This window comes from Larimichthys crocea, chromosome XXI, assembly GCF_000972845.2.
Source record: "Larimichthys crocea isolate SSNF chromosome XXI, L_crocea_2.0, whole genome shotgun sequence".
In the NCBI taxonomy this organism is placed as follows: Eukaryota; Metazoa; Chordata; class Actinopteri; family Sciaenidae; genus Larimichthys; species Larimichthys crocea.
The window spans coordinates 9,691,121-9,703,648 of record NC_040031.1 but is presented as its reverse complement, the minus strand read 5'-3'; the positions used below and the strand labels follow the sequence as shown (position 1 = coordinate 9,703,648).

Genomic DNA, 12,528 nt, shown 5'->3' with positions numbered 1-12,528 from the left:
TGAAGAACTTTGTAGAAAGGCGCTTTATGAAGTTCAGTCCATTTCCTTGTATTAGTTTACGGGCAGATCTGCCCGAACCAATATGGCGGCGCCGTTTACGTACGATTCAGCGCTCAATGCGGCGTCTATGTATATATGTCTATGCCTAAAACAACCTCAAGTGCCCACCCACCAAAACATAAACCAAAATACAAACCCTGCAAATCCAAATATCCCAAACAAACAATAAATAAACACATAACAAAGAATATTAGCAAAAAATCGAATCCAAACAAAGCAAACAAACTGTATTAGCCAATCAAACCTACAACTAAACACAACAAAGACTAAGGCTGTGTCCGAAATCATTCACTCATTCCCTACTCCCTACTCCCTACATAGGGAAATAAATGTAGTGGACTATATAGTGAGCTTAACAGAAAAAATGTTCGGACACTTTCGGACACTTCTCTTGGCGTCGGTAATTACGTCATTGCTGTCGCACAATTAAAACGTACCACATTAATGTCGTCTCACATAATTCTTGTCCATTTACTACTGCATTTTTATTAGAGTCTTTTGATTACTGTCCTGTATGTTTTATTTTCGTATTTTGTTTTCTATTTAAGCATCAACCTCATCCTCTCATCCATCCGCCGAAAAAAACATACACCGTTATTTTAGAAAACTCATGTAGCGCTATAGAAATGCCATCTACTGTCAGTCTGGCTGTTTGTGTTTTATCAATAATTCAATTATTTACTTTTTATTTACTTTTTTATTTCAATTTATTTCCTTTCCGCGCCCAGAGAACTTCTGGCAATGCATGATGGGATATCTTGCTTCGGTTAGTGACCATCGGATGTTCACTACATTTCGCGGTGAATTGTGGGATACATGCAGTGCACTATATAGTGGACACTAAACATTCGGACACCACTACAAAATGGCGTGGTCACTATATAGTGCACTACATAGTGGTTAGGGAGTGATTTCGGACACAGCCTAACTTCACAAATAGCTCCTATGTATGGCCCTTTAAGGCTTCCGTACCCCCCTACCCCACCACCTCGTTTTTAAGGCAGGAGCCGCGAGCCAATCAGAAGACAGTTAACTTGGAGCTCGTTGGGAGTGCGTTGCCACGGCAACACACCACAACACCAGTGTTAGTTTGAGCATCTGTCCTCCGTTTATTCTCCTGCAGAGCGGTAATACTCACTTTTATATGGTCAGTGTACAAAAACAACGTGTGTAGTTGAGCTTACTTTCATGTTAAGTCACGGAAGAGACGTTTTTATAATATATAATAGAGAATTTCATAGCGAGGGGGCGCTGATAATGATGATGCCTAGGTGTAATTCTAATTCTAGGTGATGTCATTACGTTATAATTGGTTTGTTTTAAGGTAGTTCAACTATATTTGCACGATATAACTTTCCTAACGTTTGGGAGCTAACAGCCACGGCCGTTAACGTTACTTACGTTAGTTTCCTAACGTTCAAAGTTAGTAAAAATAAATAAATATTCCTATTATTCTTTTTTTTTTGCAGGTTTGTCTTCATGACACGTCCAAAATGACAGCCAAGAAGAATTGTAAAGTTGTTCTGGAGGACAAGCCAAGAAGGGTGAGGTTATTATCATGTCATGTAACAGCTGAGATTAATTATTTCATTGCTCATGAATTTACAGAGGGGGGGCACATTTTCCTGTGATATGCTGTACATATTTTTGGACACGGTCCCGTTCCTTTACAAAGAAAAAAAGCTGCTTCCAATGACATATCGTCCCAGTAATTATCTTGGCCTCTTATAAAGGGGGGGGAGACAAAAATCAATATGTGACTGCAGTGTTTTTGTTGAAATGACCACAGCTCAGCAAATGTTAAGTCTTATCCGCCTCTGTAGGTGTGAAGAGCAGGAATATGTTTGCGCTGATTTTTCTCGGGTATAAATGATGACCCTTTTTTTTTTCACAGCAGGCATTTTGAATAGCAGGGTCAAGGCAGGTGTTACCAATGATATTAATGAAGGATGTGTTCCATTTAGTGCAGCAGAGCCTCTTTCCAGTGAGCCAACATGGACAACAGCAGCACCCTGACTCTGTTTGACCTGTAAAAGTTTTGTTTTCGTCACTTTAGAAGGAGCTGGAGATGAAGTCGGTCATGTTGGACAGCCGTGCGTCTGCAGATAGGACCTCTCAGGTGTTTGCACGCCTATTGATACATAGAGATAGATAGATATAGAGATACTTTATTGATCCCGAAGGAAATTAAGGTGTCCAGCAGCATATACATGTAACACGTTACACAAAACCAACATATCAGCAACAGCAAAAACGCATAGCACATACACACATTGCACAAAAACAACACATCCAGCCTGTCAGTCATTGCGCATGCCCTGCATACATACATGCATTCACTCAACTGTCTTTCAAAAACACCAGGTAGTCATAAAAATAGAAAAATGTCATACTAGTAAAATGCCTGTCATGGTAATGAATAAATAAATACATATCAGTGCAAAACAATGTAATGATTGGGGGTGGGATGTGGTGCACAGTTTTGAGAAAGAGAAAGAGAGGTAAGGAGGTATTGCAGCCACCGTAGATTCTCCTTCTTGTCTGGAAAGAGAGCAGTGCTTGACATTTTAACTGTATACCACAACTTGTTAAAATGATGTAGACCTATATTCCATGATACATAAATGCAATCATTTCACCTGTAGTGATAAATCTTCTCTTCTGACCCAGAACTGTCGCAGACAGCATATTTTTGTGTCCGAGGTGCTATCTTTATTGTCCCCGAGACAATGGGACGTCTTTAATTTTAGCACCAAAGGTGAAGGTGAGAGACTCCACTGCCAAATGCCACTAAATCCTGCACAGTGGTCTTTTAATATATTCTGCCCCAATTTAGGGGAGAAAATTACATTAGAATAGAAGTCTGATCTCTCTTTTATGTTTTTATTGTTTAATTTGTCAGAACATGTCAAAAGTCTGGCATGGGCTTAATTGGTACCTGTGGCATACAAGTTCATGGTTGTTTCAAATAATCCCACTTCATGATTTGTTGATAAATGAACAGGGCTGATTTCAAATGCTCTTTACAGGCCACAGGATAAGAGTTGAGACCAAATAAAAATAGCTTGTTCTGTCCGTCACCTCTAAGTTCTTGCTGGTTATTTTCATTTATGCTGTTGGCATTTGAAATTGGCAGTGCATATGTTCTTATGAAGAAAAACAAATGTTCCAAGGGTAGTGAGGCAAATTCTCTTTACAATTAAACAGTAACTGATTTAGACCAGTAGTTTAAAAACTCTGTAATAATGAGTATTAATTATCTGAATTATGGTGCCCACTGTATTTCTCTATGTCCATTATTTCATGACTTTTTAAAGAATGAAGTGTGTTTACTCGTGCAACTTTGTTATCTCTAAATAATAGAACAGAGTGTATCATGAATCTGACTATTGAATATTGCATATACAATAACCCCTTCTGTTACATTATTCATTTAGATTTTAAGATAAAATCTTTTTATGACCTAACCTTGAAACAGACTAAGTGCAGTTCGATGTATCTTTGCTGATAAAGATGTGCCAGAGGATTGTGTGGAGGTGATATTAACCACCAAAATACTGCAGGTAAACCTCAGTGAGGCGTGTGACATTGTCACTCTTTGAGCACATGAGATGTTCGGTGCACATGTGTCATCCCTGACAGCTTCAAGCAAACAATCTGCAGCTCTTGTGCTCATTATCATTTCCATTAGTGGTAACAATCCTCCTTGATGTGACGTCGAGCTGAATTAAGAGATGGGAAACAGGCCATCAATGCTTTAACTGGAAAAGCATGTGCTGCTGTGTGTTTGCAGGTGACTCCATCTGTCTACACCCTGGAGATGTTACAGTCTACAGAGGAGCGCCTGGCCAACACCACCGAGGTCCATCTGCCCCGGGTCCTGGAGCTGTTTGACATACGCAGCTCTAAGCAACACAAAGTAAATGCAAGCTAATGTTGCTTAATAACACACTCTAGCTATCTTACTTAGTAACACCGGTCAGTGAGCTCCTAGGGGCTGACCTTATATATAAATGAATAAAAAGACTGAACATGGTAGACTCATTGGAAAGACAGATGACGAAGTGAAAAAAGCCACACTCAAACTTGTCGTTATTGTCATAATTTATCCGCTGCATACAGAGTCTGTGCACTCTGCTAAGGTCAGAGTCAGAATTTACCAAGAGGCTTGGAAAATGATCAAAAGTTCACAAAATGCCCATGAAATGAATAAATGCAGGCTCATCATAATTAGTGGGCCCTTTTTTGTTGGCTTGTCAAAAATGCAAATGTGAATATGAGTAACCATCGCTGTGGGCCACTGATCTGAAAGCCACAGCATTTACAGAGTACAGTATTATCTTCCACTTCATGACTGACGATGATAGAGGTTAAATGAAAATCCCTCAAGTTGAGTTTAATAGGGAATTTTCTTCTCATTATTATATACATACAGGTTTAGAGGAATAGTTGCTTATTCGTTTGAATTTGTGAATTATATAAAAAATACTCACAGTTTTCATGAATGGGAAAATTAAATATATAAAGATCAAACTTGTTTTTTGTACCAGGCTGTAAACATGTTTATCTCTGCTGTGAAGTTGGCCTTCCTACGCCTTCATTTTGCCAGCAGGGGAGGTTGTTTGTTTCCACCTGTCATCCAGTCGTCATGCTAAGCAAAGCTAACCAGCTACTGGCTGTAGCTTCGTATTTAACGGAAAGATAAGAGAGTTGTATCGATCGCTCCATCTGATTCTTGGCAACAGAACAAATAAGGCTTATTTCTCCAAATCTCAAACTTTCTTCTAAGAAATGAAAAAAAAGTTTTGTTAGGTTAGTTAATTAGAACAGAGACCCAGCAGAGTTTATAGGAGTAATGCAATATTGTACGCTTCCCAACCATTTTGTGCAAACTGACAATGACAGGGATGGTAAAGAGTACTGTATATGTAATGTTTTTTTAGGAAGAACATGCTTTGGCTGACATTATTTTATACTGCTTGTGTGTGTGTGTGTGTTTGTGTCAGTTGTGCCTGGTGGATATGGGTCAGCCTCTTTTCCAGCCCTACCCATCTGAGCTGGTCTTCCAGAACTTCACTCCTGCACAGACCTACAAGCTGTGTCTGCTTCTCCTCAACAATGACAAGGTGTGTGAACTAACAACATGGTTCTTACAGTCAAAAACATCTGTAAAATGGAACAACCAAAACAGTCCAATGTTCAGACAGCTTTACAGCGTGTGTTTGGGTTGTGTGTGAAGAGAGCAGAATGATTAGAAAGATTCAGGGGGGATTGGAGAGATTTATCACTCAGTTGTATAAGATACCATCAAATAATAATCATGAATAAATCATAACTTGTTCGTGTACCTGGCTCTGTGTCTGTTGCTGTGTGCCATCTTATAAAGTTTTTGTGATTTTATTTATTTATCAAGATTTCCCGACCGGTGAAGCTGGAGCAGCAGCACTCAGAGTATTTTCATGTGGACGGTCCACACGAACCAGGCGGCAAGATTTCACCAGGATTGTCGGCTACTTTTACTGTCTCCTTCACGCCACTGGACAACAAGGTACTGGCTGCTCCATACCATAATCATACATCAGCTTAAATTCAAGGTAACGTTGACGATGCACATAGGATGTGGGTACGAATGTGATAGCACTTCTCCTGAGCACACTAACAGGGCAAAAACGCATAGATTAAATAGATTAAATATGAAATCAATGGCAGGTTATACATTAAAATGGATGCACTTACTATGCATTCAGATTTTGTCAGAGTCAGAAGGTTAAGGGTCAAGGGTCAGGTGTTAGGTTGCACCAGCACATCCTTTTGTTGTTTCTTTTACCGATGCTGCGGTCAAAGTGAAACCTGAGAAGAAAAGGTCAACACGAAATGTCGCAACATTATATTAAAGGTAACATAATGCCTCATGTGTGTCATGATTGTGGTGGTCACCACACTTGTTTTTAGTCTTGTTAGTTTTAGTTTTTTAGTTGTCAGCCTGTCACAATATTCCTAAATATTTCAACAACTGTTGAAGTGATTGATCCCCTCCTGTTTCCTCCGTGTCTAGCATGACGTTGTGTTTTTCGTACAGCAATACACTCCTAGTCTGATACAAACATGTATATGAAGCATGACACATTTCTCTCATTTTATCCATCCAGGACTACCACCACAGACTGGTTTTCGTGACAGAGAGAGAGCGGTTTGAAGTCCCAATCCGTGCCATCGGGCCACGTGCCATTCTTGACTTTCGTGATGAGTTCCATTTACCCGTCTGCCCTGTGAAGGCCTCCACAGAGAAGACTCAGCTGGTCCGCAACATTGGAAACAGCACGGCCAAGTTCACACTACACACACAGAGGTGAGAGTCAGTACAGGGTAGGCTTAAGTCTACAGTGTTTAAGTGATTTAACCTATGATATTTGATATATGATACAGTCTTAAATGCCATTGTGAAATACCCAATAAATAAACGTACATTTGTCAGTGTATAATGTTAGAGTTATTGTACATTTGGGTTTGTTCTGCCAGTTTCTAAAACAGTAGCTGTTGTGTTCTGTTTTATTCCAGTCCCTTCTCAGTGACGCCCTCCTCTGGGACTCTTGATGTGGGCGAGAGCATGCAGGTGACTGTGGATTTCAACCCCATGACTGTAGGAGACCACAGCCAGGACCTGCTTCTGCACTACCACACTGGTAAGAAAGTTTCAGGCCTCTGAAAGCAAACAAACTACAAAGCTGCAAGCAAGCTAGTGACACAAATAAAAAATAAGGAGTGTTAAAAGAAAGTTATGATCATAGCTTGTGATAAAGCTAGCGTAGTTGTAGTGAAATATTCATAGCTGTCCCAATCAGCATATTCAGATTTTTTAATAATAAGAATGACCTTGTTGCAATCTTTCTCATCAGCTGCATTATTTTTTTCATCTAAGCATATTTCAGCAACTTCTGTCTTCCCTCTGTCTTTTGCTGCTCTTGTGTCACACAGATATATTTCATTTGACTTCATCAAAGTCTATATGATGAACAACATAACTTTATTTAATGGTAACATTCAAACGAAACATGCCAACAGACAAGGAGGGATGGGAGCAGAGACTTACAATGAAAAAAGGAGTTTCCATAATCAGCAGTTTTAAATGATGTAGAAAAGGATGAATGTGTTTACTATGTGTTTGCTACACACACACACTCACAGACACACACACACACACACACACACACACACACATAATCATGATCATGGCTGGCTGTAAATATAGTTGCTTGTGTGGGTGTGTATATTCCCCAAGCTGTTCCAGTTAGCAGTCCATATCCTCTAACTGTCTTTTGTGTGTGTGTGTGTGTGTGTGTGTGTGTGTGTGTGTGTGTATGAATATGGCTGGTTTGGGATTCACAATGATCCTGCTAACGAGGTACTTGAGAGCTTGTGTGTATTTGTGTCTGCTCAGGGCCGTGAAGTCAAAGGTCACGGTGACGGTAACGAGAGCAGACTCTACAACATCCTCTTGAGAGTGGGCTGTGGACATAGAGGGAATTTATCCCATGATGGCTGTGGTGTATTGTATTTAGTGCTCAGTGCTGCTTCCTCTGAAGGCCTGTTTTCTCTCCTCTCCTGCGTCTCCGCTCTGATTTCTCCTCAAATTACATCTTAATGTGCACACACTGACCCCTCACTGTGGCCGTGTCCCTGCTCGTCTCTGCATGGTACAGCGTTGGATTTGAAGACTGGCTCCATCTTTTGCAAATAAATACTCAAAGCTTGATTATTTGCATGCTAAGACACACACAGCAGTGTGACTGATGAGTACAATGCCAGTTTAGGTATCTCTTGTTATAATAAAGACTTAAAAACGAACGGTTAAGAAGGATTAGATGAATAACGTCCTTGTTTATTATTTAGTTCGTTCTACTGTAGGGAACCAGCTCAGCGTAGTGCAGTAAACAAATCCTCCATTTAATTTTTATGTGTATGCTTGGTAAATTCTTATTTTCATGGTGTGAAGTTGTGTTTTGGCGATGATCTCGTTAACAGTGTTTTGTCGAGCACTACCCACTCTCACACTGAACCGTTGTTTTACACTCCTTACCGCAGTCGCACAGTATTTTAGGGTAGTCTCATGCACATCCAGACTCCTCAACATCAAAGACACAAGGACAGTACACAAGGGAATCAATTAGAGGCACGTAAGGAGAAAGTTGCTGGAAAAGATCTGTGCATTGGAAAGAATGATTTAACTGGGGCTTAGTCTGCTCAGAATGTTTTTTCGCTTCAGCTCACCTCATTTTGAACACAGAAATTTAGCGAATGGTGTTGTGTAAATTGTGTTTTTTGTTTTAATCAATTTTTTCTATGGACGGAAACATTTAATATCACCTAAAAACAGAAGTTTCCGCCACAGTGCCTCAGCTTACAGTGACTTATTAAACTAAATACAATTGCACACTGTTAAACAGCAATTAGTCTCACATTTCAAATGTACTCCCAGTTAAACATTAGTGGCTAAAAACAGTAAGAGCAAACACGACTAGGTCGATTAAGCAAAGAGGACGAAATCATCCTCACTCCTCACCCAAGCTGACTACATCAAAGTCTGCTCTGAAGCTAATTTAAGCTACACGGCTTGAAAGTGGAATTAAACAAATAGAATCGAGCAGATACCATGCGGTAAAAAAAAAGGATGTGAGTTTACTCTCCTTAGCTATGCATCCCCTGGGGGAGATATTCCACAGCGCCCAACCACAGTTTTTTACTGTGAAGCACGGTGTGTTTGAGTGTGTGTGTGCATGTGATGAAAAACTCAGTAGTATGCTGACATGACAGTCTGTTATCAGTAATAGAAATTCTACCGCCGCAAGGTCACCTTGAGAATAAAACTTTTATGATTGGATAATGGCGGATGAGTTTATTTGGATCTTAGTCTAATTTTATTTTGATTCCCCAGAGAAAATATTGTTTGTGTTTGTCGCTGTAAAAAATCTGCGTTATTTAGTATCGTGTGCGTGACTTACTTACCTACTGCGGCCACATAAACAGGCAGGTCTTCTGAAGGAGCAGCAACAGTAGCGCCGCTCAGCAGCATTAAGCTTTTATAATGGAAGGGCCAGCCCAGGTCCAGCACACCACTTACAGCCCATCAAGAGACTATCATTTTTAATTTAGCACCTTTCCCTGTCTCCCTCACACTCATGTATATTTCAGGTCAGCGTGCTGCAGAAGGCTTTACTCAGCTGAGGGGGCCATTGGAGAATTCACCATCAGCCGGCCGATGTAGCCTGCGAGTGTATTAGCGTGTCATTTGCATGTACACCACAGTACTTAGTGGAGGTACACACTACATCTTTCCCATTGTCAGTTAAAAGCCAACACAGCTTTGAAAGATAATAGTTTACTCAGCTCGCTTGTTAAAAGAAAAATCCTTGTTCTGTCTTAAAAGCGAGTAGAAACTGTTCTGCTCCAGTAACCCTCCCTCCATCCATCACACACGTCCCTCTCCCCTGTCACCTCCGCTGGTTTAAATGAAAAGACGGACAGCTCTTTGGGAGTGCTGAGGCATCTGCTTTGACAGGGCTTGAGCACCGGCGGGGACCACACACACACACACACACACCACAGCTGCACATAAATAAACACACACACACACACACACACACACAAAATGTAAGTACAAGCCTGTGTATCCACACACACACTGCAGAGCTGCCATTTGTGTCACAATCAAAGGTAACTGAAGAGGCAGAGAAGCTGTGCACACAGAGAAATTATGAGAAGAAAGAGAGAGTGGATAGAGGAGGGAGTGGAGGCGGGTTGGAGGACAGCGATGATGAAAGCTTAGCAATAAGCTGCAGCTCTCCCTGCCTGTCAGCCGCTGTCATAGCATCCGGATGCTCGGAGATAATTGCTTTTCAATTCCTCTTTCTCGCTCTCTCATTTCCCCCCATCACTCATCTCCTCTCCTATACGTTTTCTTTTTTCTCTCTTCTTCTCGATCTGATGATATCTCACAGCTTGGTAATCTTTCAAGTCTTGGGTCTTCCTGTGGAACTGTGCCAGGCTTTTTTTTGTACCCCCGCCCCCTCTTTCTCCCTCGGGGTACATGATGGAAATCTCATTGATAAATGCCAGCACTCCTTGAATCCTAATGTGCTCTACTGTAGGGCACGCTCAGTCAATGTATAGATTTAACCAACTCTCATTCTTCACAGTCTGATTTGTTTTTTTCCCTCAACCAGAACTGGGGTCATTTTGTTGTTGATGCGTCTAAAAGCTAAATTAGTCAGTGAGGAGAGTTTTACTGCTACTGAAGCTTTCATGTTACTTCAGAAATTACGTATTTCAGGTCCCAATTAATCACTTCCCTCACTCGTGTTCAAACCCAGGCAGAGATGGATTAAAGGCTCTCCTATGCAGGCTGCTTTGAGCGGGCTTTGAAACCTAATGGGATGGCTTATCTTATGAAAATTCAACACATTTGCTTATTTTTGTGGAAGATAAATCCCCGGGAAGCAGTCAGTGCTTTGGGTGATTCGTCACTGAGTCTTCTTTGGAACAGTGACTTCTTTCTCTTGGTTTTTGTTTGATGGTGTGTTGTGTTTTCATTGATTTGCTTGTCTCTGGTTAATGTCCAGGACTTCTAAGGAAGAAAGAAAAATAAAAAATCTGATCTCTGGTGGACCGTCCTTATTAAGTTAAGTTAAGGTTGACTGAAACAAATAAATATCAAATAATTCATAATTAACTTGTGAGTGATTTAAAAAAAAGTACTCTTGATTGAAGTACATTTCAGCTGTAGTCAGATGCTGTCAGATCGGCTCCACCTAAAGGAAAGGCAGGTAATAGCAGCTGCCATCACACACAATACTAAGTCTGTGAATATGCTTTTGTCAGATTTCTCCCAAAATATCAGTCATCCCAATCTCAAATACGTCTGTATCTCTTTTAAATAAATGACAATCGTGTGATACTGTGTATCCAACTACAAAAATTCAAGAAAATCAGACAAAACATCTCTAATTCCAGAAAACAAAAACCACCAGCAAACAAATAATTAAATAAGCTGGTGTTTTTTCTTGTTAGTTCACAGAAAATAAACATCCATCAGGAAACACTGTTTTGCCACATGGCTCATAATAATATTAATAACATGGTGGTAAAACACCTCGTCATCTTGTATGAGCTGATTGATTGCATATGGTTTCGTTGCCATAGTGGAACTGCAGTCCTCCACCTGCTGGTCAATCGACGATATATGCTGTGCCTTATTCTGAGTGCTTTGTGTCAAAGACACCATGTTCTGTCATGTTTGCTCTGTCACGTCAGAATTAAGTTTTATATTCTTGGCCAGGAGTTGGATTTCACTCACCATCCTGAAGAGCAACCATCAACTTTCCCAGTCATTTGTTGAATAGACCTTATTGGAGCGCACTCCGATGAAAATAAAGCAAAAAATAATGAATGGCAAGTCTCTATGATTATTTTGGCTAGAGACAAGCTTTGAAAAGCACAACACTCACAATAAAATGAAATACCCTTCAGACTCATTGAGTTGCAAATTAGAAAAAACTCACTTTGATTTTTTTTGTCGTTTTATTTATGCCAGGGACACAAAGAGAGGAGAATCGTGTTGAATTCAGAACTCAGAGCGCTGTCCAAAAAGAGTTTTCTGTAATGTGTTGAGCTGGACTCATGCTGCTCATTACACAACCAGCCAGTTCAAGCATCACTGTAGAAACAGAACATCTTGGAAGAGGCCTGCACTCGCCGCTGAGTGTTCTTGGTTTGAAAAATTAACCTCTGCAGGTATACAAATATAAATAATCTCAGGATAAGCCATGTGTTCCTACGGGCTAAAGCTCCAGTCCTGCCTGATTTGAATGTAAACAAACATTGGCTAAATTTACATAAACCTTGTACTTGATGGCTTTATACAAAATGTTGTTTTGCATTGTATTTTCGCTGCTGGTTATTGTTGCTCTTTCCCTCACTGTTGAGTAGACCTGGTGGATGTGTGCGCACTGTGATGGTGGCACCTCATTAGTACACACAGAGACTCAATGGATGTCATATTAACCATTAAACTTAAATAAAATGAACTTTTATCTCTCGTGGTTTGTGGTTTTGAAAAATGAGGATTATGTTTTATGTGTTTTGTGTGTGGTGTTGTGCTTGGAAGTCATAAATTCCACAATTTAAACATTTAATTTTTACTTAAGCATGATGTTTTTCCACATTACTTCAACTTAAAAAGGCTTTGGCAGCATAATCAAGTCATTTTGGATGCCATTTTTCCAGGATATATTGAGAGCAATTTTAATCCCCTTTTGATTCAGATCCAGTCTTTCAAAGCTGGCCCTTGCAGTGTGTCCTTGACTCTCCTCTCTGTACTGCCCACATTAGGCCTGAGACTCCCAGAGGAGCAGCAGTGGCTGCTCAGTGAATACATTGTTGTTGAGCTGGATAGCACCCCGGGGAGGACTGCGT

The 12,528-nt window shown here is 40.4% G+C and overlaps 1 protein-coding gene across 4 annotated transcripts in view; it reads left to right on the top strand.

The window, feature by feature from the left end:
* Positions 1-1,066: 1,066 nt before the first annotated feature.
* The window catches only part of hydin (HYDIN axonemal central pair apparatus protein), a 56,026-nt gene continuing 44,564 nt past the window's right edge, over positions 1,067-12,528 (top strand). For 2 of the 4 annotated variants that reach the window (XM_027273044.1, XM_019276140.2), the window contains exons 1-7: positions 1,075-1,207; positions 1,530-1,604; positions 3,854-3,979; positions 5,067-5,186; positions 5,474-5,608; positions 6,210-6,409; positions 6,619-6,743. In XM_027273044.1, the coding sequence (XP_027128845.1) occupies positions 1,205-1,207; positions 1,530-1,604; positions 3,854-3,979; positions 5,067-5,186; positions 5,474-5,608; positions 6,210-6,409; positions 6,619-6,743 (784 nt within the window). In that variant the 5' untranslated portion in view covers positions 1,075-1,204. Of the gene's footprint in view, positions 1,208-1,529; positions 1,605-2,128; positions 2,180-3,853; positions 3,980-5,066; positions 5,187-5,473; positions 5,609-6,209; positions 6,410-6,618; positions 6,744-12,528 lie in introns of those variants that run through there. The other 2 variants (XM_027273045.1, XM_027273046.1) reach the window with 2 other exon arrangements.